General features: G+C 36.9%; 1 protein-coding gene across 6 annotated transcripts in view; it reads left to right on the forward strand.

Annotated features, from left to right (window-relative positions):
* Nucleotides 1-24,363, forward strand: part of RNF180 (ring finger protein 180) — a 247,587-nt gene that overhangs the window by 27,906 nt on the left and 195,318 nt on the right. For 5 of the 6 annotated variants that reach the window (XM_063086191.1, XM_063086192.1, XM_063086195.1 and 2 more), the window contains one exon: nucleotides 13,697-13,831. In XM_063086191.1, the coding sequence (XP_062942261.1) occupies nucleotides 13,697-13,831 (135 nt within the window). Of the gene's footprint in view, nucleotides 1-13,696; nucleotides 13,832-17,184; nucleotides 17,267-24,363 lie in introns of those variants that run through there. The other variant, XM_063086194.1, reaches the window with a different exon arrangement.

Raw genomic sequence — 24,363 nt, forward strand, 5'->3', positions numbered from 1 at the left:
GCATCTTAAGCATCTGAGATCATCAAGCATCTGAGGGCATCTGAGCATCTGGGTACTCAGGAATAAGATCATTTCCCTGTTATCTTGTACTGTTCGCCAATATCATCTTGTCTCTGCTCCTTCTTTGCTTGCTTGAATAGTTCTCTAGTTGCTGCCCAAGGTCTCAGAATATTAAAGCCATGTGGTTTATGCTACCCAAAATTGTTTAGACCCCATGTGTCGTAGTGCCCAGAAAGCATTGTTTTCAGTTTACTTATGCAGTTAGCTCTGTTCCTAAGACCCATATTAGTGTCTAAACTGCTGGATTGAGGATGGATTTCACTTAGCAGCCAATAAACATGCTGTATTCAAATACATTCAAAGACTACCATTTTATTGATAGGTTGAGTTACCATGTTGAACCCCTTCTTTTAGCATAAGTTCTCTGACAGAAGGCAACTTAGCTCTTCCAAGAATAGATCACTGTTGGGTAGCCTTCAGTTCTTTTAAGCTCAGATCTATATAAACACAGCTGTATTTCTTCCCCAGTAGGCTCCTCATGTCTACTGCAAAAGGTCTTCTATTTGGTGTCCTACTAGTTGGCTAGACATACTTAACAACTGGTATTAGAAAAAGATTGTGTAAGCTGAGCTCTCTGCCAGATCTTGTTCATTTGATTTCAACAAACAGTTGTTGAGAGTCTTTTTTGGTGCCAGGTATCATGTTTGATTGTGAGAATACAGAGTTGAATAGAGTACAGTTCTTTTTAGGAACTCACAGTTAAATTTATAAGACATACATATACAGAGATAATACAGAATGACTAATGCTGTGGAGTGCAAAAGTGCTATTAGAACACAGAGGAGAGAGTAATTGTGTTTTCCTGGGGATTATCTGCAAAAGAAAAATTTGAACTCAACCTTAAAGGATGAGAATTATTTCTTAACATTAAGTCAGGGGAAAGGCAAGTATTACAGGAAGAGAGAGCAGAAAATTTGAAGGTGGAAAAGCAGAAAAAAATATTTTTAGGGAACTATGCAAAGATCTGCATAGAAGTGTTCATGGAGTTGGTGCCAAGATTTGAGAATCAGTTTGGAGTCAGGTTTTAAAGGGTGTAAAAGGCCGTTTTGGTTTTTTGTTTGTTTGTTTGTTTTGTTTTTTTAAGAAAGACTGAATTATCTTTTTATTCACTTTGTAAAAAATATTACAAAGTTATTATATAAAGAGACAATCAAAAAGCATGCAGTTAAGAGTTAGGGAAAAAGTGTTATAGAGAATTATTCGTGTGTCAGGATGGTTAATTGGTAAAAATATTATGGTTCTATAATTTTGAGTTTGTAATGTATGTATGAAAGGTTTTTTTTCTAACTTTTTGAGCTAATGCATGAATTGTGAATTGTAGATTCACAGTGAGATCCTGTACACCCTTCAATCTGTCTATTTTATTCAGATTTAACGAGTTTCGTGCATTCATTTCTGTGTGTATTTAATCCTATGCAGTTTTATCACTGCATAGATTCAGGTGCCCGCTACCACAATCAGATACAGAACAGTTCTATCACAAGGATCACTCATGCTACCAAAATGCCTTTATTTATTTATTTATTTTTAAGTAGGGAGCTTAGATTGTATTCTGTAGGTCAGTGTCTTTCAAAGTGTAGTCATCAGATCACCTGTAACAGAATCACATAGTGTGCTTGTTAAATATGTAGATTTTTGGGTTTTACCCTAGAAATACTGAATTAGAATCTCTTGGATTGTGGCCCAGTGACCTGTATTTAAATAAACTCACCAGGTGCTTCTTATACTATATCTTTGAGTAAGTGACATTGGGCTGAGATCTGAATGATGAGAAAGGAGCCAGCAATGCAAAGATCTGGAATGAGGAGGTCTAGGTAAGTGCTGTTCAGTAGGAATATAATGCAAGCCATAACTGTAAAGCCACATTTAAAAATAGAAACAGGTGAAATTAATTTATAAAATTTTTGCTTAACTCAGTATATTAAAAATATTATCATTAACAGATTAATATAAAAAGCATTGAAATATTCTGCATTTTTTTCCCTAAGTTTTCAAAATCCACTGTATATTTTGTACTTACTGCACATCTTTATTCAGGTTAGTCATATTTCAAGTGCTCAAAAGCCACATCTAGCGAGTGGCTACCATATAGATTTGCAAAGCTATATACTGAATAGCCAGTACAAAGACCCTGAAGGGGATTGATGTGGAGATGTGCATTTGGCATCTGGAAGTTGAAAATATTGGTCTGGAGCTTTGGAAGAAGATCCAAACTAGATATATAGATTTTAAAATAATAAACATAGAAGAGTTGTCACACAGAGAGAGTATAGTTTTCAGTGAATTTCAATGAAAATTTATTAGAATTACCTACAGGGCTTTTTCTACTATATAGTTGTACCCCAAGAGGGCATGGAAGAATCTCAGGAAGCTGGTGGGTGTCTTGGAGTTGGGAGACTGCTGTGGTTGCAGTGTGTTCTGTCTAAGTTCATATGTTGGAAACTTAATTCCCAATGCATCAGTGTTGAGAGGTGGGACCTTTAAGAGGTGGCTAGTTCATGAGTTCAGCCCCCTTCCCTCTCTCTCATGTCTATTCTTTTGCCCTTCCATCTTCTCCCATGGGATAATGCAGCAAGAAGGCCCTCACCAGATGCCTGTCCCTTGATCTCAGACTTATTAGCCTCCAAAACTGTGAGAAATAAATTTCTGTTCTTTATAAATGACCTGGTCTCAAGTATTCTGTTATAGCAGCACAAAATGGACTAAGACAGGGACACAGGCAGATATGGAATTTCTCCATAGTTGATTCTGCAGTCCCTGTTTCTGGCTGAGAACCAGTGTCAAAAGAAGATGAGGAAAAAGGAGGTTGAGAAAGGTATAGAAAGGTAGGGATGTTAAAGAAGTTAAGTAAGAGGTAAGTGCTGTGGGTAGGACATATGCACTTTAAGAGATTTTGATGATTGATGATCGATGATGAGGTCGTAGGTTAAAGAGTGCCCTAAGATGGGTTCTGAAGATAAGTCAGTGGAGACAGAACTGCTGCCTAGCTTCTGAAAGGTCAGAGCTAGTTTGGCTTCAAGAGGAACTTGCTCTGAGCTCCTTGCCAGAATTACTTAAATCCTTCCTTTAATTTGGTTATGGTCTATCTGTGTTCCCTCTCTTACAGTTCTTAGAGCTGTGGCATTTTAGTTGTGTACATGCATCTCTGTCATCACCCTGACCACATTGTGTAATCACCGGGGTAACTTTTAGAAAGTACTCATCCCTGGGAGCAAGATGGCTGACTAGAAGACTATTGCTCGCTCATGTCTCCCTCAAAGACAGACAAAATAACAAATACGCAAGGACACTTGAGTGAAAATAACTAAAGAGCTGGAGTACATCAAAGGAGTAACAGAAACACTAGTGAGCACAGAAGCTAAGGATAGCCACATAGAGAATAGAAGAAAATACTGGCCTTTACCACCCCATCCCCCAGCCAGGAGCAGCAGGAAACCAGGAGGAACTTCTGCCTGTAGAGAAAAGGTAAGCCAGAGTTGTGCCACAGAAGCCTGCAATCTAAGCTACAAGGGAGCTGTTCAGCTCTTGCAGACTGTGATCCCAGTGTGGGAAGCTGCTGGGAGCACACATGGTTTGCATTAATTCAGGAAGGGAGATCATGATGAATTCCCCCACAGCCTGGGTCCTGGCCTGCTGCAGCATGTTGCTATTTTGAAATTAAAGTCAACACCTGAGTACATTTTACTCAATAGCTCTGACATCTCCAGCCCTAAGGCCCCCTCATCACACTAGGACTTGAGCCAGCATGGCGCCCTGCAACCTGGGAACATGCAGCTCAGCGCAGTGCAGAGGTTACCCTCAGGACGGGCAGCCAGTGCATGCAGTTTCTGGAGCCAGAGAGCCAACTGACTGGGGCCTTCTGCCACTGCCACCAGCCCTGCTCTCTTCAGTGTAACACCTGTGCACCTCTCCCAGGGGCACAGGGTACCACCTCAGCCACAGCAAACATACCCAGACACATTCTTCAGCTAGGAAATTGGAGTGCCCACACACCTCTCTTAAGAGCACAGAGCCCTGTCTGTAGCCCTAGTGAGCCTGCCCAGGGCCACCCACCCTGGGTGGGAAGCTTCAGAGCAACCAGCAGCTCTCTCGGAGGCACAGGGGCTCACCAACAACCCCAGAGACCTTGCATGGTACAGCCCACTCCAACTGAGAATCTGTGGAGTGACTCAGTGTCTTTCTTGGGGTTGTGGGAGCTCATCTATAGCCCGGGCAACCTCACTCAGAGTGGTCCACTTCATCTGAGGAGCTATGAAGTGACCCAACATTTCTCTTAGGGGTACAGGGGCCTACCTACAACTGCAGCAGCCTCTCTCAGAGTGGCCCACTTTAGTTGAGGAGCTGCAGTGTTCCCTGGCATCTCTCTTGGGGTGCTGGGTCCTTCCCACAACCCCAGCAGCTTTATCCAGAGTGGCTCACTCCAGCTGAGTGGCTGCAGAGTGCCCCAGCATCTGTCTTTGGGCACAGAATCCCATCCACAACCTCAATGACCTCACCTAGGGTGGTCCACTACAGCAGTGGTGCTGCAGAGCAGCCCAGTGTCTCTTTTGAGGGTGCAGGGACCCACCCAGGACCCCAAAAACCACACCAGAGCAGACCACTTTAACACTGGAACTGCCAGGCACCCCACTGCTCTTTGGGGTTACAGTGTTCCACTTATAACCCTGATGACCTTGCCCAGAGTGGTCCATTTCAGCTGAGGAGCTACAGAGCACCCAGAATCTCTACTGGGGATACAGGGGTCTTATCCACGACCATAGTGGCCTTGCCCAAAGTCCACTTCAGCTGAGCAGCTGCAGAGTACCCCAGCATCTCTCCTCAGGTGACAAGGCCACCCCTCCTCCACAGCCTCAGCAACCTCGCCCAGTTTCACCCACTTCAGTTGAGTAGCTCCAAATTGCCTCTTTTGGTGGGCAGAGCCCAGCCCAAAGCCCCAGTGACCCTGCCCAGAGTCTCCCACTTCATCTGAGGGGCTAGCGAGCACCTCATTGTATCTGTCCCTCAAGGTACAAGGTCCTGACAGCAACCCCAGAAGTCCCATCCAGGGTTGCCACTTAAGTTGAGCTGCAAAGCATGCCATCCAGGGTTACCCATTCTAGCTGAGGAGCTGCGGAGCACTACAGTGCTTCTCCCAAGAGCTCAAGACCTCGTCCATGACCCCTGGGACACAGCCCAGTGTTGCATACTTCAGCAAGAAGCTGCCAAATGCCCTAGCTTCCAGGCAGCAGAGACACAGACAACTCCAACATTGAATACAATCAAAGAAATCACATGGAGACTGCACTACAACAGTTAAATTGGCTATTATCAAAAAGAAAAAAAAATAACAAATGCTGGCAAGGATGCAGAAAAAAGGGAACTCTTATGCACTTTTTGTCAGAATGTAAATTAGTTTGACCATTATGGAAAACAGAATGGGGGTTCCTCAAAAAATGAAAAATAGAAATAGGGTATGATCCAGCATCTCACTGCTGGGTATCTATCTGCAGGAAATGGAATTAGCATACCAAGGGGATATCTGCACCCCTGTGTTTATTGCAGCACTATTCACAATGCCCAAGATATGGAATCGATCTAAGTGCCCATTGGCAGATGAATGGATAGAGAAAATATGGTATATATACACACTGTAATACCAGTCAGCCATGAAAAAGAATGAAATTCTGTCATTTGCAGCAACATGTATGAGCCTGGAAGACATTACATTAAGTGCAGTAAGTCAGGCACAGAAAAATAAATACTGCATGCTATTACTCTTATGTGGGAGCTAATATGTAAGTTGAGCTATTAGAAATAGAGAGAATTGTGATACTAGAGGCTGGGGAGGGGGCAGGGGGCATACAGAGAGAAGATAGTTAATGGACACAAAATTATAGCTAGACAGGAAAAATAATTTCCAGTGGTGTACAGTAGTGCTAGGCATTTATAATTAACAATAACTTATTGTATGTTTTCAAATGGCTAGAAGAGAGGACTTTAATGTTCTCCTCAGAAAGAAATGATAAATTTTTGTGATGATGAATTTGCTAACTACTCTGATTTGATCACTACACATTATATGCATACTGAAATATAACCCTGCACTTCATAAATATGTACAATGAATATTTCAATTAAAAAATAAGTAAAAATTTTTAAAAGATTTTATGACATATTTAACTCTCTGTAATGATCAATATTGAGCATATATTTAGATATATGCATTATATACCTCTGCCAGGTTACCTCATTTTTTCATAATTAGTTTAAATGTCTTACTAACTGATCTTTCCTAATAAAATTTGTCTTAACCTGTAAAGAAAAATAAATAAAATAAAAAGTACTCATTTCTACTCCCTTTCCCATTTTATTCCTTTTATTAAAGCTTAATTGATTATACATATTTGTGGGTACAGAGTTGAATATCAATACCTGTGTACAATGTGTGATGATCAAATCAGGATAATTAGCATGTTCATCATTATAAAATTTAATCATTCCTTGTGTTGATTAACCAATTTCTCACTAACCTCCCTCCCCTCTCCCTTTCACACCTCTAGCTACCACAGTTCTGTTATCTCCTTCTGAAAGTTCAACATATTGTGGACTTTCTTTCTTTTATTTATCTTTTTAGCTCCCACTTCTGAATGAGGACTTATCAATGTGGTATTTCTCTTTCTGTGCCTGGCTTGTTTTACTTACTGTAATTTTTTCCAAGTTCATTCATGCTGCTACAAATTGCAGAATTTCATTCTTTTTTATGGCTGAGTAGTATTCCATTTTGTATACATACCACATTTTCCTTATCCAGTCATCTATTGATAGACATTTAGGTTGGTTTCATATCTTGGCTATTGTAAATAGAGTTGGGATAAACGTGGGAGTGCAGGTATTCCTTCAACATGATGATTTCCAATCTTTTGGGTATATACCCAGTAATGGGTCTGCTGAGTCACATGGCACTTCTATCTGTAGTTGTTTGAGGAACCTCCATACTGTTTTCATAATGGCTGCACTAATTCATAAAACCGTCAGTGTGTAAGCATTCCCCTTTCTCCACATCCTAGCCAGTATTTCTTACCCCTTGTCTTTTTAATAATAGCCAGTTTGTCTGGGGTAAGATGGTATCTCAGTGTGGATTTGATTTGCATTTCCCTGATCATTAGTGATGTAGAGCATTTTTTTTTTTATATACTTGTTGGCCATTTCTATGTCTTCTTTTGAGAAATGTCTATTCAGCTCCTTTGCCCATTTTTAAATTGGGGTGGGTTTTTTTGTTTTGTTTTTACTGTTTGAGTTCCTTACATTCTGGATATTAATCCCTTGTTAGATGTACAGTTTGCAAATATTTCTTCCATTCTATAGGATGTCTTTTCATTCTGTTGTTTCCTTTGCTGTGTAGAAGCCTTTTAGTTTGACATAATGGCAATTTGTTTATTTTTTCTTTTGTTGGTTGTGCTTTTGGGGTCTTATTCACAAAGTCTTTGCCCAGACCTTCATCCTCAAATGTTTCTACTATGTTTTCTTGTAGGAGTTTTATAGTTTCAGGTCAAATTTTTAAGTTTTTAATCTATTTTGAGTTGATTTTTATATATGGCCAGATGTACAGGTCTAGTTTCATTCTTCTACACATGGATATCCAGTTTTCCCAGCATGATTTGCTGAAGAGGCTCTCCTTTCCCGTGTATATGTTCTTAGTACCTTTGTCAAAGATCAGTTGGCTGTAAATAAGTGGGTTGATTTCTGGTTCTCTATTCTGTTCCATTGGCCCATGTGTCTTTTTATGCCAGTACTGTGCTGATTTGGTTACTATAGCTTTGTAGTATAATTTGAAGTCAGATAGTGTAATGCCTCTAGCTTTATTTTTTTGTTCAGGATTACTTTGGCTATTCGGGGTCTTTTGTTCAGTATGAGTGTTAGGGTTGTTTTTTCTATTTCTGTGAAGAATGTCATTGATATTTTGATGGGAATTGCATTTAATCTGTAGATTGCTTTGGATAGTATGGATATTTTCACAATGTTAAGTCTTTGAATCCGTGAGCATAAAATGTCTTTCCATCTTTTTGTGTCCTCTTTAATTTCTTTCAGCAATGTTTTGTAGTTGTTATTGTAGAGATCTTTCAGCTTCTTGGTTAAATTTATTCCCAGGTATTTTATTCTTTAGATAGCTATTGTGAGTGAGTTTGCTTTCCTGATTTCTTTTTCTGCTAGTTCATTGTTGGTGTATAGAAATGCTAGTGACTGTTGTCATATTGATTTTGTATCCTCCAACTTTGCTTTGTTTATCAGCTCTAGGAGTTTTTTGGTAGAGTATTTAGGTTTTTCTATGTATAGGATCATGTCATCCACAAACAGGGACAATTTGGCTTCATTTTTCTCCCATCTGTGTGCCCTTTATTTCTTTCACTTGCCTGATTGCTCTGGCTAATACTTTTAATACTGTACTGAATAGAAGTGGTGAGAGTGGGCATCCTTGTCTTGGTCTTGTTCTTAAGATGATACTGGCAGTGGATTTGTCATATATGGCTTTTATTGTGTTGAGATACTTTCCATCTATACCTAATTTGCTGTGAGTCTTTATCATGAAAGAATGTTGAATTTTGTCAAATGCATTTTGTGTGTCTATTGAGATAATCATATGTTTTTTGTCATTGATTTTGTTGATGTGGTATATCACATTTTTTGGCTTTGTATATATTGAACCATACTTGCATTCCTGGGATGAATCCCAATTGACCATGGTGTATAATTTTTTTGATGTGTTGCTATATTCCATTTGCTAATATTTTATTGGGGATTTTTTCATCTTTGTTCATCAAAGATATTGACCTACAGTTTTCTTTTTTTGTTGTTGTATGTTTGTCTGGTTTTGGTATCAGGGTGATGTTGGCCTTATAGAGTGAGTTTGGAAGAATGGCCTGTTTCATTTTTTTTGTAATAGCTTGAAGAGAATTGGTATTAAGTCCTCTTTAAAGATATGGTAGAATTCAGCAGTAAAGCCATCTTGTCCTAGGCTTTTCTTTGTTGTGAGACTGTTGGTTACTGATTCAATCATATTACTCATTATTGGTCTGTTCAAGTTTTTTATTTCTTCTTGGTTCAGCCTTGGTAGATTGTATGTGTCCAGAAATTTATCCATTTCCTCAAATTTTCAAATTTGTTGGCATATGGTTTGTAATAGTCTGTAATGATTCTTTGTATTTTTGTTATATTAGTTGTGATGTCTCCTTTTTCATTTCTGATTTTTGTTATTCGCATCTTCCCTCTTCTTTTTTTTAGTTAGCTTAGCTAATGGATTGTTTATTTTGTTTATCTACTCCAAAAACCAATTTTTTGTTTCATTGATCTTTTATATCATTTTTTGGGGGTGTATCTATTTAATTTAATTCTGCTGTGATCTTAAATATTTCGACTAATTTGGGGATTGGATTGTTCTTGTTTTGCCAGTTCTTTGAGGTATATTGTTAGGTTCTTTATTTTTACTTTGTATTATTTCAATGTAAGCATTTATGGCAATAAACTTACCTCTTAGTACTGCTTTTGCAGTATGCCATAGGTTTTGGTAAGTCATGCTTATATTTTCACTTGTTTCAAGGAATTTTTTGATCTCCTTCATTTCTTGTTTGACTCTTTAGTCATTCAGGAGCATGTTGTTTAATTTCCATGTATTTGTATAGATTTCAAAGTTTGTTGATTTCTAGTTTTATTCTGTTGTGGTCTGAAAATATAATTGATATGATTTCAGTCTGTTTGCCATTGCTGAGAACGGCATGTTAAATTCCCCAATTATTATTGTTTGGGGCTGTCTCTCCCTTTAGATCTAATAAGAGTTGCTTTATATATCTGGGTGCTCTGATATTGGATGCATAGATATTTATGATTGTTACATCTTCTTGCTGCATTGATATTTTTATCGCTGTATAATGTCCTTCTTTGTCTCTTTTTATAGTTCTTGGTTTGAATGCTATATTATATCACAAAAGGGAACCAAAAACAAACAGGAGTCACTCCTGTTCGTTTTTGGTTCCTTTTTGTGTGGAATATCTTTTTCCATCCATTCACTATTAGCCTATGTTTGTCTTTATTGGTGAAGTGCATAAATAAAGGCAGCATATAGTTGGGTCTAGTTTTCTAATCCATTCATCCAGTCTATCTTTTAAGTGGGTGATTTAGTCCATTTATATTTAGGGTTATCGAAAGTGATCGCCTTGTTCCTGTCATTTCATTAATTTTTTTATGATTGTTTTATATTTCTTTTGTTCCTTTCTTTCCCTTTTATTGTTTACTTTTGCTGGGTTTTTTTTTTTTTTTTTTGGTAGTGATAAGATATATTTTCTTTCTCTTTTGTGTATCTGTTCTACTACTGATTTTTATTCTTTCTTGAGTATTTATGGTGATATATATTGCTCTTATGATTCTGGATGTAGGACTTCCTTGAAGATTTGTTGAACATTTGGTCTTGGGGTGGTGAATTCCCACAGCTTTTCTTTTTCTAGGAACAATATTATTTCTCCTTAATTTCTGAAGGAAATCTTTGCTGGATATAGTATTCTTGGTTGGCAGGTTTTTTTTCTTTTCTTTTGGTCTTGTGCTGGTGAAAAAAATTCTGTTTGACTGAATGTTCAACAGAAGTGGGGCTTCAAATATGTCATCCCACTCTCTCCTGGCCTGTAGGATTTCTTATGAGAAGTCTGCTGCTAGCCTGGTGGGGATTCCCTTGTATGTGATTTTTCATTTTTCTATTGCTGTTTTTAGAATTCTTTCTTTGTCTTTGACTTTTGACAATTTAACTACAGTGTGTCTCATTGAGGTCCTTTTTGGGTTCAATCTGTTTGGGGATCTTTGAGCTTCTTGGATGTGTGGGATCATATCTTTCCCAGTACTTGGGAAGTTTTCAGCTAGTATGTCATTAAAGAAGCTTTCAATGCCTTTTCCTTTCACTTCCCATTCCAGTACACCAATAATATGGATGTTCGTACACTAGGGTTATCATAAATATGTCATAGGCTTTCTTCATTTTTAAAAATTCCTTTTTCTTGGTCCCACTGTGTTAAAAAACTTGTCTTCTAGTTCAGAAATCATTTATTGCATTTGTTCTAGTCTGCTTTTAGTTGTTTTTTTAGTTCATTGAATGAATTCTTTAGCTTTTGCATTTCTGCTTGGTTTTTATATTGTTTCTGTCGGTTTGTTGAATCTGTCATACGTGTCCTAGATCATCATCTTTTTTTCTTTATTTCATTATTATTTCTATCCATTTTTTTGGTCCATCATATTGAGTTTCCTTAATATTTTGACATTTGGGATTTCTTTTCAGACGATTCACCAGTTTCCTGTTGTTTGGTGTCTGGTATTGGAGAACTGTAGTCTTCTTTTGCAGGTGTCATGTTTCCCCCCCTTTTTTTTTCATGCTTGTATATCTGCATTGATGTCTGGGCATCTGGTAGTGTAGTCATGTCCTTTAAATTTTAAAATGGTTTTTTAGTGGAGAGACTCTTACCTGTAGAAGTGTTTTGTATTTATCAGGTTGAGCTTCATAGGTTTGGTTCTGGGTGGGTGTGGTTGTAAGTGCTGACTCACTCTCTGTACCTTCTCTGCTGGTGCGGGCAGGCTGCTGTGTCAGATGGGACACTGACAGATGGCTGTCAGGTAAAATGGCATGGATCTAAGAGGCTTTTGTATACCCCTGGTGCACTCTCTGCTGGTGCTGTTGGGCTTGCTGTGTCAGCTCTAGGGGTAGGAGTACATGGACTCAGATGACCCGAGCAATGGACTGGTACAGCCCTTTCTTGCTGCCAACTGAGGATGGTGCAGGATGCTGAGTCAGGTGGGGCTCTGAGCTTCAGAGGAGGAGGGCATGGATCTAGGCAACCAGCACAAGGGGCTGGTGCAACCCCTGCTCACTGTCCCTTGGAGCAGACATAGGGCATTGAGTTGGGTGGGGCTCTGAGACCCCAGAGGAGGAAGGCATTGATCCAGATGACCAGTGTGCTCCCCAACTGTCCGCTGGCATGGGCAGTTCCCCTATGTTGATTGGGGTTCTGCACTCCTGGAAAGAAGGAAGTTATGTATCCAGGTAGCTGGCACACTCCCATCCCCACTCCTGTGCTTTCTGTTGGGGTATGTGGAGCCACTGGGTCAGCAGGACTCTGAGCTCTTATCCCAAAATGGCAATGTCCAGCAGCAGCCTGGACCAAAAGGGGAGGGGTGACTCTGCATGTATTTTCTCTCTGGGAAAGTACAATTGCGTGGGCTTTTAGCCACTTCGCATGCTGGGCATACTGTCCATGAGACTTACCCTGCAGCCTGGTTTGCAGGTGTCTAAGTTGGGAGCACTGGCTGCTGGCCCTCCCCTGCCTATCTTGTCCCAGCAGTGCAGGGTCTCTTAAGTGTCTGCACCAGTCCTGGTCAGGAGTTTCTCCTATCCTTTGACATTGCTGTCACGAGTTTCCAGGTCTTGGGGAGTTTTCCTCACTGTTTAGCTGGGTTCTATTGTTTTCTACTGGACACTCTATTCTTCAGGTGACTGTTTGTTGCTTTAGACTTTTCTTGCATTAGAAGTGAGGGCTAGCTGCCTCTACTCAGCCATCTTGCCAGGAAAAACAGAAAAAACAAAAAACCTGTCCTGTTTTAGAATAAATTAAAATTTCTAGGAGTGGGGCCTAGGCATCACTATTTTCTAAAGCTTCCCATGTGATTCTAATGTGCTAGATTAGAAAACTCTTCATCTATATCATAGTGAGCATCTCTGAGACAGAAAATAAGTTTTAGACTTCATGTCCCCAGAGTTTGACTCATTGGCCAATGATCAGCTTTCAGTAAATGGTGAATGAATGAAAAATGAGAGTGGACAAATGAGGAAATGTGGCCAGGGAACTAGCCAGGCCCTTGTGGGTAGCCTAATAAATAACATTTACCTTTCTTTATAATGAATAATTACCAGGCAAGTTAATAAATTTCTCTTTTGGGATTTTTACATATTAGTGTGAAACTATTATTTCAAATGGTCTAAATCAAAGTATTGATATAAAATCTTGGGTGTAAAAACAGACAAAAATTGGGTGCTATTCTCTGAGTCATTGTTTGACACATATGTCAGAAGATGTACATAGTTAACTGTTCCATTGAGTACAATATAAAGGAGAACTTGTTGCATTCAGGTAAAGGGTTTTTGTTGTCAGTTTAAAGTAATTAGCACTTCTAATTTTTACATAATTAACTACAACTCAATAAATCCTATCATACTTCAATTTTAATGTAGCTGTTCCAAATATCCTATTTGAAGAATGTTTATAGTTCTTTTTCATGACTGTTTTAAAACCACTGCAATAACTTATTGAATTGACTCTTCAACATTCACTTTTCACTGCTTTTCGTGAGAGACAAATGGAAAGCAGTAAACGTAAAATATTCTGCAAAAAGAAAATAAGCTGGTAATTAATAATATAATGCATCGTCATCAGTATTAAGTGGAAGTTTCAATCCCAAACATGGTTTATAGAATGTCCCTAGCCTGAGACCTGGCAGCTAGTAGGCACCTCAATAAAAGATAGTTTTCTTCTTTATGCCCCACTTGTAGCTAATGTTGTGCTAAGGATTTAGAAAATCAAGTTTATCTGACATGGTTTAACATTCTAAAAATGCATTAATCTTCCCACAGATGAAAAGAAGTGAAGAATCGATAACTAAAAATCGTAATCAAAAGGAAATAAGTATTCTTCGTTGTTGGAAATGTAGAAAATGTATAGCGAGTTCTGGTTGTTTCATGAAATATCCTGAGAATCAAGTGAATAGGGTGAGTATTGCTAACTTCAATCTTCAAACAGTTTCCTAGTACAGGAATGCTGTTGGCACAACCACACACTGTCATACTTACCCCTCCACACCTTATTATGCTTTTACCTTATCTTACCAACCCACTGAAAACATTCCAAAGTGGTATCAGTAGGCATTCTACCTTCCTCAGTTACAGCTAATTTTATCTTTAGCTGCTAATGTTAACATGACCTTAAAGTTTTAAGTGCAATGTCATAAACATAAATTGAAGATAATAGTCCATGAATTTTACCCCTGCCATGAGTGAACCTTAGTGATCACAGCACAATTAAATTCAGGATCCTAGTAAGAAATGGAAAACCTGTTACATAGTTATGTTTTGAGTATTCAATATGGGCCTAGAAAAGAAAGTTCATGTGTAATATATATAAAAGTAACCCACAAGAAAATCTGAATATTATTTAAAAGCATTTGATTGGTCATTCTGATAAAAATAAGTGTTTTCAAAACTACAAAAACAAAATTCCCTAAATTTCTGTAAGAGCAATATCGAATAGGTAGTATCAAAGAGATGCAAACTAGAAAATAATCCATTGGTTTTGCAGGGAATTCTTAATTCAACAGAGAGCATGACTATAGTCACCTGTTATTGTGTCCTTCCTTCCTTTGAGGGAAACACTCAGGTTTTTGTTTTGTTTTGTTTGCCTCAGCCATACTTGTTCATGATTATTTCCTCTCCACTCTAACAAATTAGGCAACCTGAACTGATAATAGTATATAACTTTAATTGCATACTTGCTACATGCAGATACTTTTTTTAAAACTGACATAACATTTTAATTAGGAAAAAAAAATTTCAGGTTAAGAGCATTTTTTTGAGTATAATTTACATAGAGTAAAAAAAAATTAAATGTACAATGTGATAAATTTTATCAGCCCTGCTGTGAATCATACCAAGATACACAACAGTTGAATAACCCCAGAAATTTCTGTCTTCCCCTTTTCTAGGCAATGCTATTCCTCTCACAAGGCAACCACTAAACTGAAGTCTATCACCATATACTAGTTTCACCTGTTTTTGAACTTCATTCAGCTGGAATAATACAGGATGTACTGTTTTGGGCCTGACTTATTTTTGTCAGTCATTTAGACATCCATTTATGTTTTGTGTGTAGTTTGTTCCTTTTTTTTTTCTGAGTAGTACGCTATTTATATAAATATACCACAATTTATCAGGTTTTTCTGTTGATGGACATTTTCACTCATCTCAGTTTTAAGTTATGAATAAAACTGCTATCAAAATTTTTGCAAAATTCTTGATATGTTTTGTTATTCCTTTTTAATATATACATAGGAATGAATTTGGGGGTCATGGGGTAGGTATATTTTAATTTTTTTAGAAATTGCTAGTTGTTTTCTAAAGTGAATGTTCACTTGCAATAGCGAAGTATGAGAATTCAAGTTGCTCTGCATCTTTGCCAATACCTAGTATTTCAGTCTTTATAAGTTTAACCATTCTGATAGATAGTATATCATTATACTTCTAATTTGCATTTATAGACAGTGTATCATTATAGTTTTAATTTGCATTTTCCTGGTAACTGATGATGTAAAGTACCTTTTTGTGTGCTTTTTGATTAGGTACTGTTTTCAATGCTTTATTTATATTATTCATTTCTTACACTAACTTTTTCTTTTAGTGGATGGCCAGTATGGGGATCTGAACCCTTGACCTTGGTGTTATCGGCACCATGTTCTAACCAACTGAGCTAACTGGCCAACCCCCTTACATTAACTCTTTGTGAAATATAATCTGTTATTTCTGTTTGACAGATAAGGAAACTGAGGCACAAAAGGTGAAATAATTTGCCTGAATTCACACTGCTACTAAGTGCACCTATGATTAGACTGGGCAATGAGGCTCCAGAGCCAGTGCTCTTAGCCTCTACATTCTCATTGCTGCATTTGCTTCTCCCTCAGGATATCATGCAATTTCACACCTTCTCAGTAGAGTGGCTGGTTCTTTCATTTACCCAGAGAACTCCCACTCATTCATCCTTTAAACAAATATTTAATGAGTAAGAACAGTTCAGGGACTGCTATAGGAAGTATTGGAATGGGTAGTGGAAGAAAGTGATACAGGATTGAAAAAACATTCAGATTTCTAGGAGCTCTAAATTCTAGTTGAAAATAGGCCAACTAGTGTAGCCTGTTTGGGGAAGTACTGTAACAGAGAATGCAAACAAACTTCTGCCTGGGCTAGTCACAGAAGGTTTCCCAGAAGAGGTAATATGTGAGCATATATATGTATATACACGTACACATACATATACATATGTATTTTTTACAGTTTTTAAATATAATTTGTAAACCATGAAATTCACCCATTGTAAGAATACAATTCAATGATGTTTAGTTGTACAACTGCCACCATAGTATAGTTTCGTAACATTTTCATTACCTCAGAAAGTTTCCTCATGCCTGTTTGTCCTGCTCCCATCCCCAAGTAATTTGATTTCTGTCTCTATAGATTTATATATGAAATAAAATATATGCATATGCATAATAAGAATATATATATAAACTATTTGAATTCATGAAATAAAATATATATTTATATAAATTTTTATTATAATTTAAAATTATATGTAAAAATATATATTAAAATATATGTATGTACAATAAAATATACACATATAAAAACTATTAAAAACAAGACAAAAATAGTTCAATATCACAGTTAAGTCTTGGAGGAAGGAGTAGTGTGTAGTCAGAGAGGGACTATCAGGAGGCCTTTAAAGTAATGTTAATGTTATATTTCTTAATCTGGGTAGTGGGCATATTGGTATTTGCTTTTCTTGAAATCCTTTTGTAAACTATAAAAACATACCATATTTTACAAATGTAGGCACTTCATAAAAATATTAAAGATGAACTATAAAATAATCTATTTTAATTAAAAGAAACCACCAAACAAATTGTTGGAGCCTAAAAACAATTTTATCAGATGCTGTGCTGAAATTTATCACATATCAAATTACCTAAATTTGTTGCCTATTAAAGGAACTAGAATTAAAGAAATGTATCTATCTATCTATCTATCTATCTATCTATCTATCTATCTATCTATCTATCTATATATATATATAAATAAGTGTTTGGTTTCTGAACTTAGTATCAATGAAATAACACTGTAGGTAGATACTCTTCTAGGAATTGCCGCTTTTACTCAATGTTACCATGTCGAAGTATAGCTTTAGTTTATTTTCACTTTTGTATGGTATTCCAGTGTATTAATCCGTACAATCTGTAATTCATTCTATTCTTGATAGACATTTCTGTTATATCTATTTGTTTTGCTCTTATAAACAGTGCTTCTGTGAGCCTTCTTGTACATATCTTGGCATACGTGGGCAGGAGTATATTACTAGAAGTGGAGGTGCAGCTTCATAGGGTACGTGCATGTTCACCTTTATTGGGTAGTGCTAAGCTGTTTTCAAATGACAGTCTCACCAGCATTTAACCTCTCATTCTCAGAGGTCATTTGTGTTTTCTGCAAAATGTCTTTTTTTCTTGCCTATTTTTCTATTAGGTTTTGTTTTGATTTTTGGAAATTCTTTATGTATTATAAATACTGTTCCTTTGTTGGTTACTGTATTGCAAATATCTTCCCAGTTTATGTAACTTATATTTCACTCTTATGGTATCATTTGATGAACAGAAGTTCATAATATAATTTAGATGAATTTATTAGTTCTTTTCTTTATGTTTTGTACTTTTTGTTTAAGAAAGTCTTCTGTATCTTGGTGGGTAGGTTTTATTTTTCCTTCTACCAAATAACAAAGTTGAGATAGAAGGTTTCCTTGTGTGTCCTTCTGAGTAGCAGGTTTATTTCTCATTTACCCTTTTACTGAGGTTATAACCCAGCTTTATATAGGGTGTTCCTCCTTAGGTTTTCTCCATCCTGAGCAAGTCCTGGGCCTTATAACTTGTCTTCCACACCCTGTGCAGACATGGCCCTCAGAACAAAATAGAAGATCAGAAAACTGGGAAAACAATATCCATAGCTGTTGGCTCCAGTACCACAATTCTTTAGCCCTAACAACTGCCAGGAAATGGAAGTCTCATTTGCCTCTCAGCCTTCACAAAGCTAGGAACTGGACACTAGAATTTCTGTGACGTTTGCTGCAGAATAACAAAGTATCTCCAAAACCAAGCTTGCTACAAGAAACATTACATATACAGTCCTCACTTTTGCTTTTGTAATACTGAGCAGGTGTATCAGCTTGGTGGAAGCTAGGTCATGTGTGGAACTTGAGCTGTAAGGGAATCTGGGACATTTGAGCTTTACTTTTCCAGCCACTGGCATGCAGTAAGGCATGCTGCATGGAATTTAGACAGGGAATTTAGAATGGAGTTTTGAGATAATCTGCAGTGTCCACAGGGAGATAAGGGAACTTCCACCCTACCTTCAGGCCTAAGATACATGAAGTATGGGCAAAAACCAAAATGGTAACAAAAACACTAAAACATAAAAGTAAAATAACAGAAATTATCTCCATTTGTATAGTCTGTGGTGGGGAGTGGTGTCCTCAGTTTCAGTTAGTTTTGTTACAGTTTTGAATGTGTCAAGTTTACATGGCCTATAGAACATTCAGATATTTTAGTAGGCTGCTGGTTCTATGGATATGGAATTCAGAATAGAGATCGGAACTAAAAGTATGAACTTTGGAGTAATCAGCATTTAAGTGGTGAGTGAAGCAGGAAGAGTAGATGAGATCACCATGCAGTGTGTGAATGGAGTGAGAGAGAAGAGGGTCTAGGAACATTTATAGGATGGAAAGAAAAAGAGAAGCTCACAAAGGAGAACAAAAGAGTCATTAAAAAATTAGACTGGAAATTAGGATATAGTGTTATAGAAGTCAAGGAATAAATATCTTCCAGAAAAAAGGATTGGTTATTAGTGTTGAATGTTGTAGGGCGATCTAGAAGGCAAGACACTGCCTTGAATGTGCAGGTTGTATACTACACAATTCTAGAAGGTGCTAGAAAGACTGTGAAATGTAGAGTTGGCATACAAACTGTATAGCTGTATGTAAAGACCCTGAATGAGAGTTAAAAGTTTGCATTGGTTTTAGCAAAGAGGGAATTTGTCAGCGTTCATTGTAATTGTGAGATCTGTAGGGGCAGATACCAAATTACAATGGGTTGAGGACATTGGGAACTGAGGAATGGTTCACCACTTACTATAAAGCAGTTTAATTATTGGATTATGGCTCTTTTCCCATCACCAGGCTGTGAAGTGTTTCATCCTTTTAACAACATTGCCAATGCACTGGCTGCCATGAATATGACTAATGAATGCTGGATTGATTATTAGATTATATACCTCTTCCTTCACTTTTTGGTTAGATAATTTGCCCATTTTCTCTCTGGCTTTATTTTTTCTGGTGACATCTTTCCTTCAATGGCTATAATACTGAAATAAATCATATTTTTATTGCTTATTTTATTTTTAATATTTTGTGCTCCCTTCTCTTAGTGTCAGCATATATTTATTCCATACTTAGTTATATCACATGCTGTGGACTAAATTGTTTGCCCCTAAATGCATACATTAAAGCTGCAATGTAACTATATCTGGAGTTAGAGTCTTTAGGAGGTAATTAAGGTTAAAAGAGATCATAAGGGTGGGGCCCTATTCCAAAGAGGAAGAGAGATCATGTAAGGACACAGAAGGCAGCTGTCTGCACACTAGGAAGAGAGCCCTCACCAGAATGGGCACCAAACATGCTGGCACTCATTTCTTGTACTTTCAGCCTTCAGAACTGTGAGAAAATAAATTCCTGTTGTTTAAGTCACTCAGTCTATGGTATTTAGTTATTGCAGCCAAGCAGACTAAGACACCACAGGCTCTGTAATAGGCAATGGAAATTAAAACATGAGCAGAAGACAGATGGTTTGTCCTTGTGATGTTTTAGAAATTTATAATTTAATATATAATTATTATAACATTATAATTATAAACATGTTATAGTTATAATTAATTATATACTATACTTAATAATGTTAACACATATTAGTAATGTAATGTTAAGTTTATAATTTAACATTAAAATAATGTTTATGGGCCAGCCCCATGGCTCACTCAGATGAGTGCAGTGCTGTTAGCGTCAAGGCCACAGGTTTGGATCCTGTATAGGGATGGCCCGTGCGCTCACTGGCTGAGCGTGGTGCAGACGACACCAAGCCGAGGGTTGCGATCCCCTTACCGGTCAAAAAAATTAATAATAATAATATTTATAATGTTGATCAATTATGTAAAAATTAAATATTGGTCAATCATATAAATATTAAGTGATTAGCTATATAAGTGGCAAAAAGGAAAAGTGGAGCAGTAGGAGTAGGATATAGACAGGGTGCTGGACCTAGCTGTAAGATAAGGGCAAGGCTTTTCTGAGAAAGTGACTTGTGTATAGATGTGATGGATAAGTGAGTGAGAGCAGCACAGGAGGGAGAACATTCCAAGCTTTAAGACTAGCATGTACAAAGGCCCTATGGTGGGTGCATGGAACTAAGGGAGATTACAGTGAGTGGAGTTCAGAGATCAAGAGGGATCTTGACAAGATTTGGGGCTGAAAAGATGGATATTGGTCATATCTTTTATGGTCTTGTAAGTCAAATTAAGACTATAGTCTTTATCCTAAGAGCTGAGAAATCACTGAGAGGAAGGTACATGGTCTTTGCCTTGTAAAAAGATCATTTGGTTATAGTGTGAAGAGTGAACTAGAAAGGTAGCAAGAACGGATGGAAGGAGCCTATCTGCTCTCAAGTGAGGCTTTCACTTTTTTTTCATCTATTGTGAACTTTTGATTTTAAAAAGTTTGCACCCTTGAAGTAACTTCTCAAAGTACAAATTGAAAAAACAGGCAGTCCAGTAGAATTTTGGTTCCTTTAATTTATAACCCTTTGAACATTTAATTAATAATGTTCATCTAAATGACATTTTTGTTACATAATATGTTCCCTCTGGTGTTTATAGCTGCAGTAGTTAAATAATATAGATGGCTCACTTTTACCCTTTAGTTAAATGAATGTTATTGCTTATATTGGAAATGCCAAGTGTTAAACATTTTTCAAAATAGCATATAATAAAATTAAATGGTTAGTTAAATTTTTACATTTTATCTGTTCTGCTTAATTAAAAACCTTAAAGATCACATAATAAAAAGATAATGCATCAAATTTGTAATTTGAAAATTAAATGATGTTCTCATTGTACACAGCAACCGAAAACATTCTCTACCATAAAGAAAAAACAAAAAAAATGCATTAGCTCCCTCTGCTGCTTGAACAGATTATTTCATGTGCAGACATTATTTTGTCAACATTTTTCTGACAACATTATATGAAATTGGCTTAGTTACTTTCCTTCTTTTCTTCCTGCTTTCCCCGCATGATAAATTTAAGACATGAAAATTCTGTCCAATAAAGTTTCCTTAATCCTAGTAAAACAATTTTTCTAATTTTTGGTTTAATTTTTCCCAAGTAGATAAACTGCTGTGCCACTACTTTAAAGGCTTTGAATTCCATAAATCAGTCGTTTCCAGTTTCATCATTCATCTGAGTGTGCCCATTAAAACTTGTTTTATCATATATGTATTTGTGCAATTTTTAAAAAATTAAGTGACTTAAGGCTTATAAATGTAAATTTAATAATGGATATCTCCTGGCCGGCCCCGTGGCGCACTCGGGAGCATAGTGGCGCTCTTGCTGCGGGTTCGGATCCTATATAGGGATGGCCGGTGCGCTCCCTGGCTGAGCGCGGTGTGGGCGACACCAAGCCAAGGGTTGCGATCCCCTTACCGGTCACACACACAAAAAATAATAATAATGGATATGTCCTATTTTACCTGTAACATTATATTAGAAATAAATATCACAAATACCATACATATATGTATATTTTTTAAAACTGTGTGAATACCAGTGAAATAGTTGGCAGTCTCATTTATAATTGACGTGTCTGTATGTACCCTGCTTGTCTGTCTTTGCCTGAGCTCCATATCTAAGTTTTCAGAAAAGGAAACAATACTGTACACCCAACTGAGTCATTTATGCTCCTCCCACCTGTATCAGTGTACTGATTTTCCTCTTTTTTTTTTGGCATGGAAGTATGCTTTAACTTTTAACTGTTTAGTGAAAATGTGTGCTTGCTCTGTATAATAGTTCTCAAATGAAGGAGGTCAAGTTGGGGGATCAAATAGCAGAATCAGCTGAGGGATTTTTTCTAAACCTACCTCTCCATATATAAATTAGTGTATTATTTTGGGTTAATTAAAAAATGTTATGCCCTAGTTTTGGTTTTGTTTTTTGTAAGCTTAGGGAAGAAAAGCGGTGTCATGCCTTAAAACATACTCAGGCTAGAGAGATAAGAAAGTTTGTTGCCTTAAGAACTATAGTATTTATCTGTTATAGGAGGTAATATTGGAAGATTGTTGGTGGAGGACATGGGTTATGAAGCCAGCCTGCCTGTATGGAAATCTTTGTTTTGCTGCTTACGTGTGACCTTGACAAATTACTTAAAAGTTATTTAATTTCTCTTGTTTCAGTTTCCTTATCTGTAAGATAGTAAAAACTCTCAAAATGGTACCTCGGGAATAGTAAGCACAATATAAATGTTTGTTACGTAGTAAAAATAAGAATAAGTACATTGTAAAACTTCCTTCACCTACCTGCAACTAGGACCCTGTTTATTATCATAGGAATATTCACAAAGCATTTCAAGAATTTATAGTGGATAGTGGTTTCTTAGTGTTTTGATCAATGTTATGTGATTAAACATCACGTTCAATTTATATGATTAAGTGAAATAATGAAATTTGCATAGTGAGATAATACATGTAAGCACAGTTCCTGGCATATTAATAAGTAAGTCTCTTCACACTCTTCGTATGGTCGACACTATATCTAGTAATTACTGTATAAATATTGATAGGTTGATTGCCATTAAATTACCTTGATATTAATATTCTATTATTCTTTCTACCAGTGTAGAAATTTTCTTTATATTTCTTTCTTTCCTTCCTACATGTAGAAAGAATGTTGAAAAGTCAGAAAAAATTCTGGATGTAGTAATGAAAAGACAACTTTATTAGTCCATTCCAGTTTGTATTCTCTATAAGGGCCTTTTTAAGAATTTATTAGAGTTGTACTAATCTGCATAATTGTCTGCTTCTAATAGAAGGAGATAATGAGTATGATTATGGATGTTTCACATTAATTCTAGTTTTCAAAAACTATCCATTCTTTCATTTTGTTTCTGAAGCGAAGTATTTAGGTAAAGCTACACTGTTTATTTTTATTGAGTCACTTCTAATAAGTTCACCAAGATTCTTTAAAAAATAGATTTGTATAGCCCATTTAAATTTGTTATAATGGATCCTGACCTATATGGAATCAAATTATTGAGAATTCAGATTTCTAAATGAAAAATTTCAAACAATATATAAAGTAAAAAGCAAGCACTCTGTTATCAGGACATATTTTTGGTAGAAGCTAGGGGAGGTAAAAAGTAAAGATTACAGTGAAATATATAAAATTTTATACAAAGTAGGCATCTGTTCACCCAGCATTTATTAAGTACCTGTTATATTCAAGGCATGTCTTATAATCTGAGGGTACAAAGAGGACTAAGATAGTGCAGTCCCCATGGAGCTTACCAATTAATGGGATTTGGACCTGGGAATTAAAACAAGAAAGGCCTCTACTATTTAAATGAGAGATTTTCAGGAGATGAAAGATTATTTCCGGATGAAAAACAGGGTTATGTGTCATGAGCATAAACAAAATGAAATTATATTTTAGTTGTTGGAATATATAGAAAATAAAATTATTTGAAAAATCATTTTTCTTCGTATTTTTATAACTGTAATAATACTAAAAATATTAACATGAAATAGAGTGGATGTATTTAACATTTTGATCAACATAAGCATTTAGAAACATTTAAATATACCTTGTTTATTTTTAATCTAATGGCTGCAGATTCTTTCCATCTTTTGCCAATGTATTCTACCTTTAAAGATATCTTTCTCAAACTTCCTGATAAAGTACACTAAAGATAGAGAGGATCTTCAGTTTAGTGCTTTTCCCAAGTGTTGTGAAAATAGAATAATTTAATCAGCCCCCCCCCCCCACCTTAGGGATGGTTGGGGGTGGTGTGGCACATTCTTTGTAAACAAGTTGTGTGTGGGTGGAGTTAGTGTGCATGTGCAGCGCCCCGACCTTGGCTGACATTGACTGCCTTGGGCATCCACCTTCATGGCCATGCTCTCCAACCTACACAGCTTCCAGGGACCTGTTTGCCAGTTACCTAGCTCATAGACCTGCGTGTGACGGGTCTGGTGACCTAGCCTGGCATGTGAGGGGTCTGGGGACCCAGCCTGGCATGGGAAGGATTTGTGACCCAGTCTGTGAAAGGGCTTGAGGGGTCCGTGCACTGCAGACCCAGTCCTAGCTTAACAATTGGCCCAGTCAGCAGGATTATGG

This window comes from Cynocephalus volans, chromosome 2 (genome assembly GCF_027409185.1).
Source record: "Cynocephalus volans isolate mCynVol1 chromosome 2, mCynVol1.pri, whole genome shotgun sequence".
In the NCBI taxonomy this organism is placed as follows: domain Eukaryota; kingdom Metazoa; phylum Chordata; class Mammalia; order Dermoptera; family Cynocephalidae; genus Cynocephalus; species Cynocephalus volans.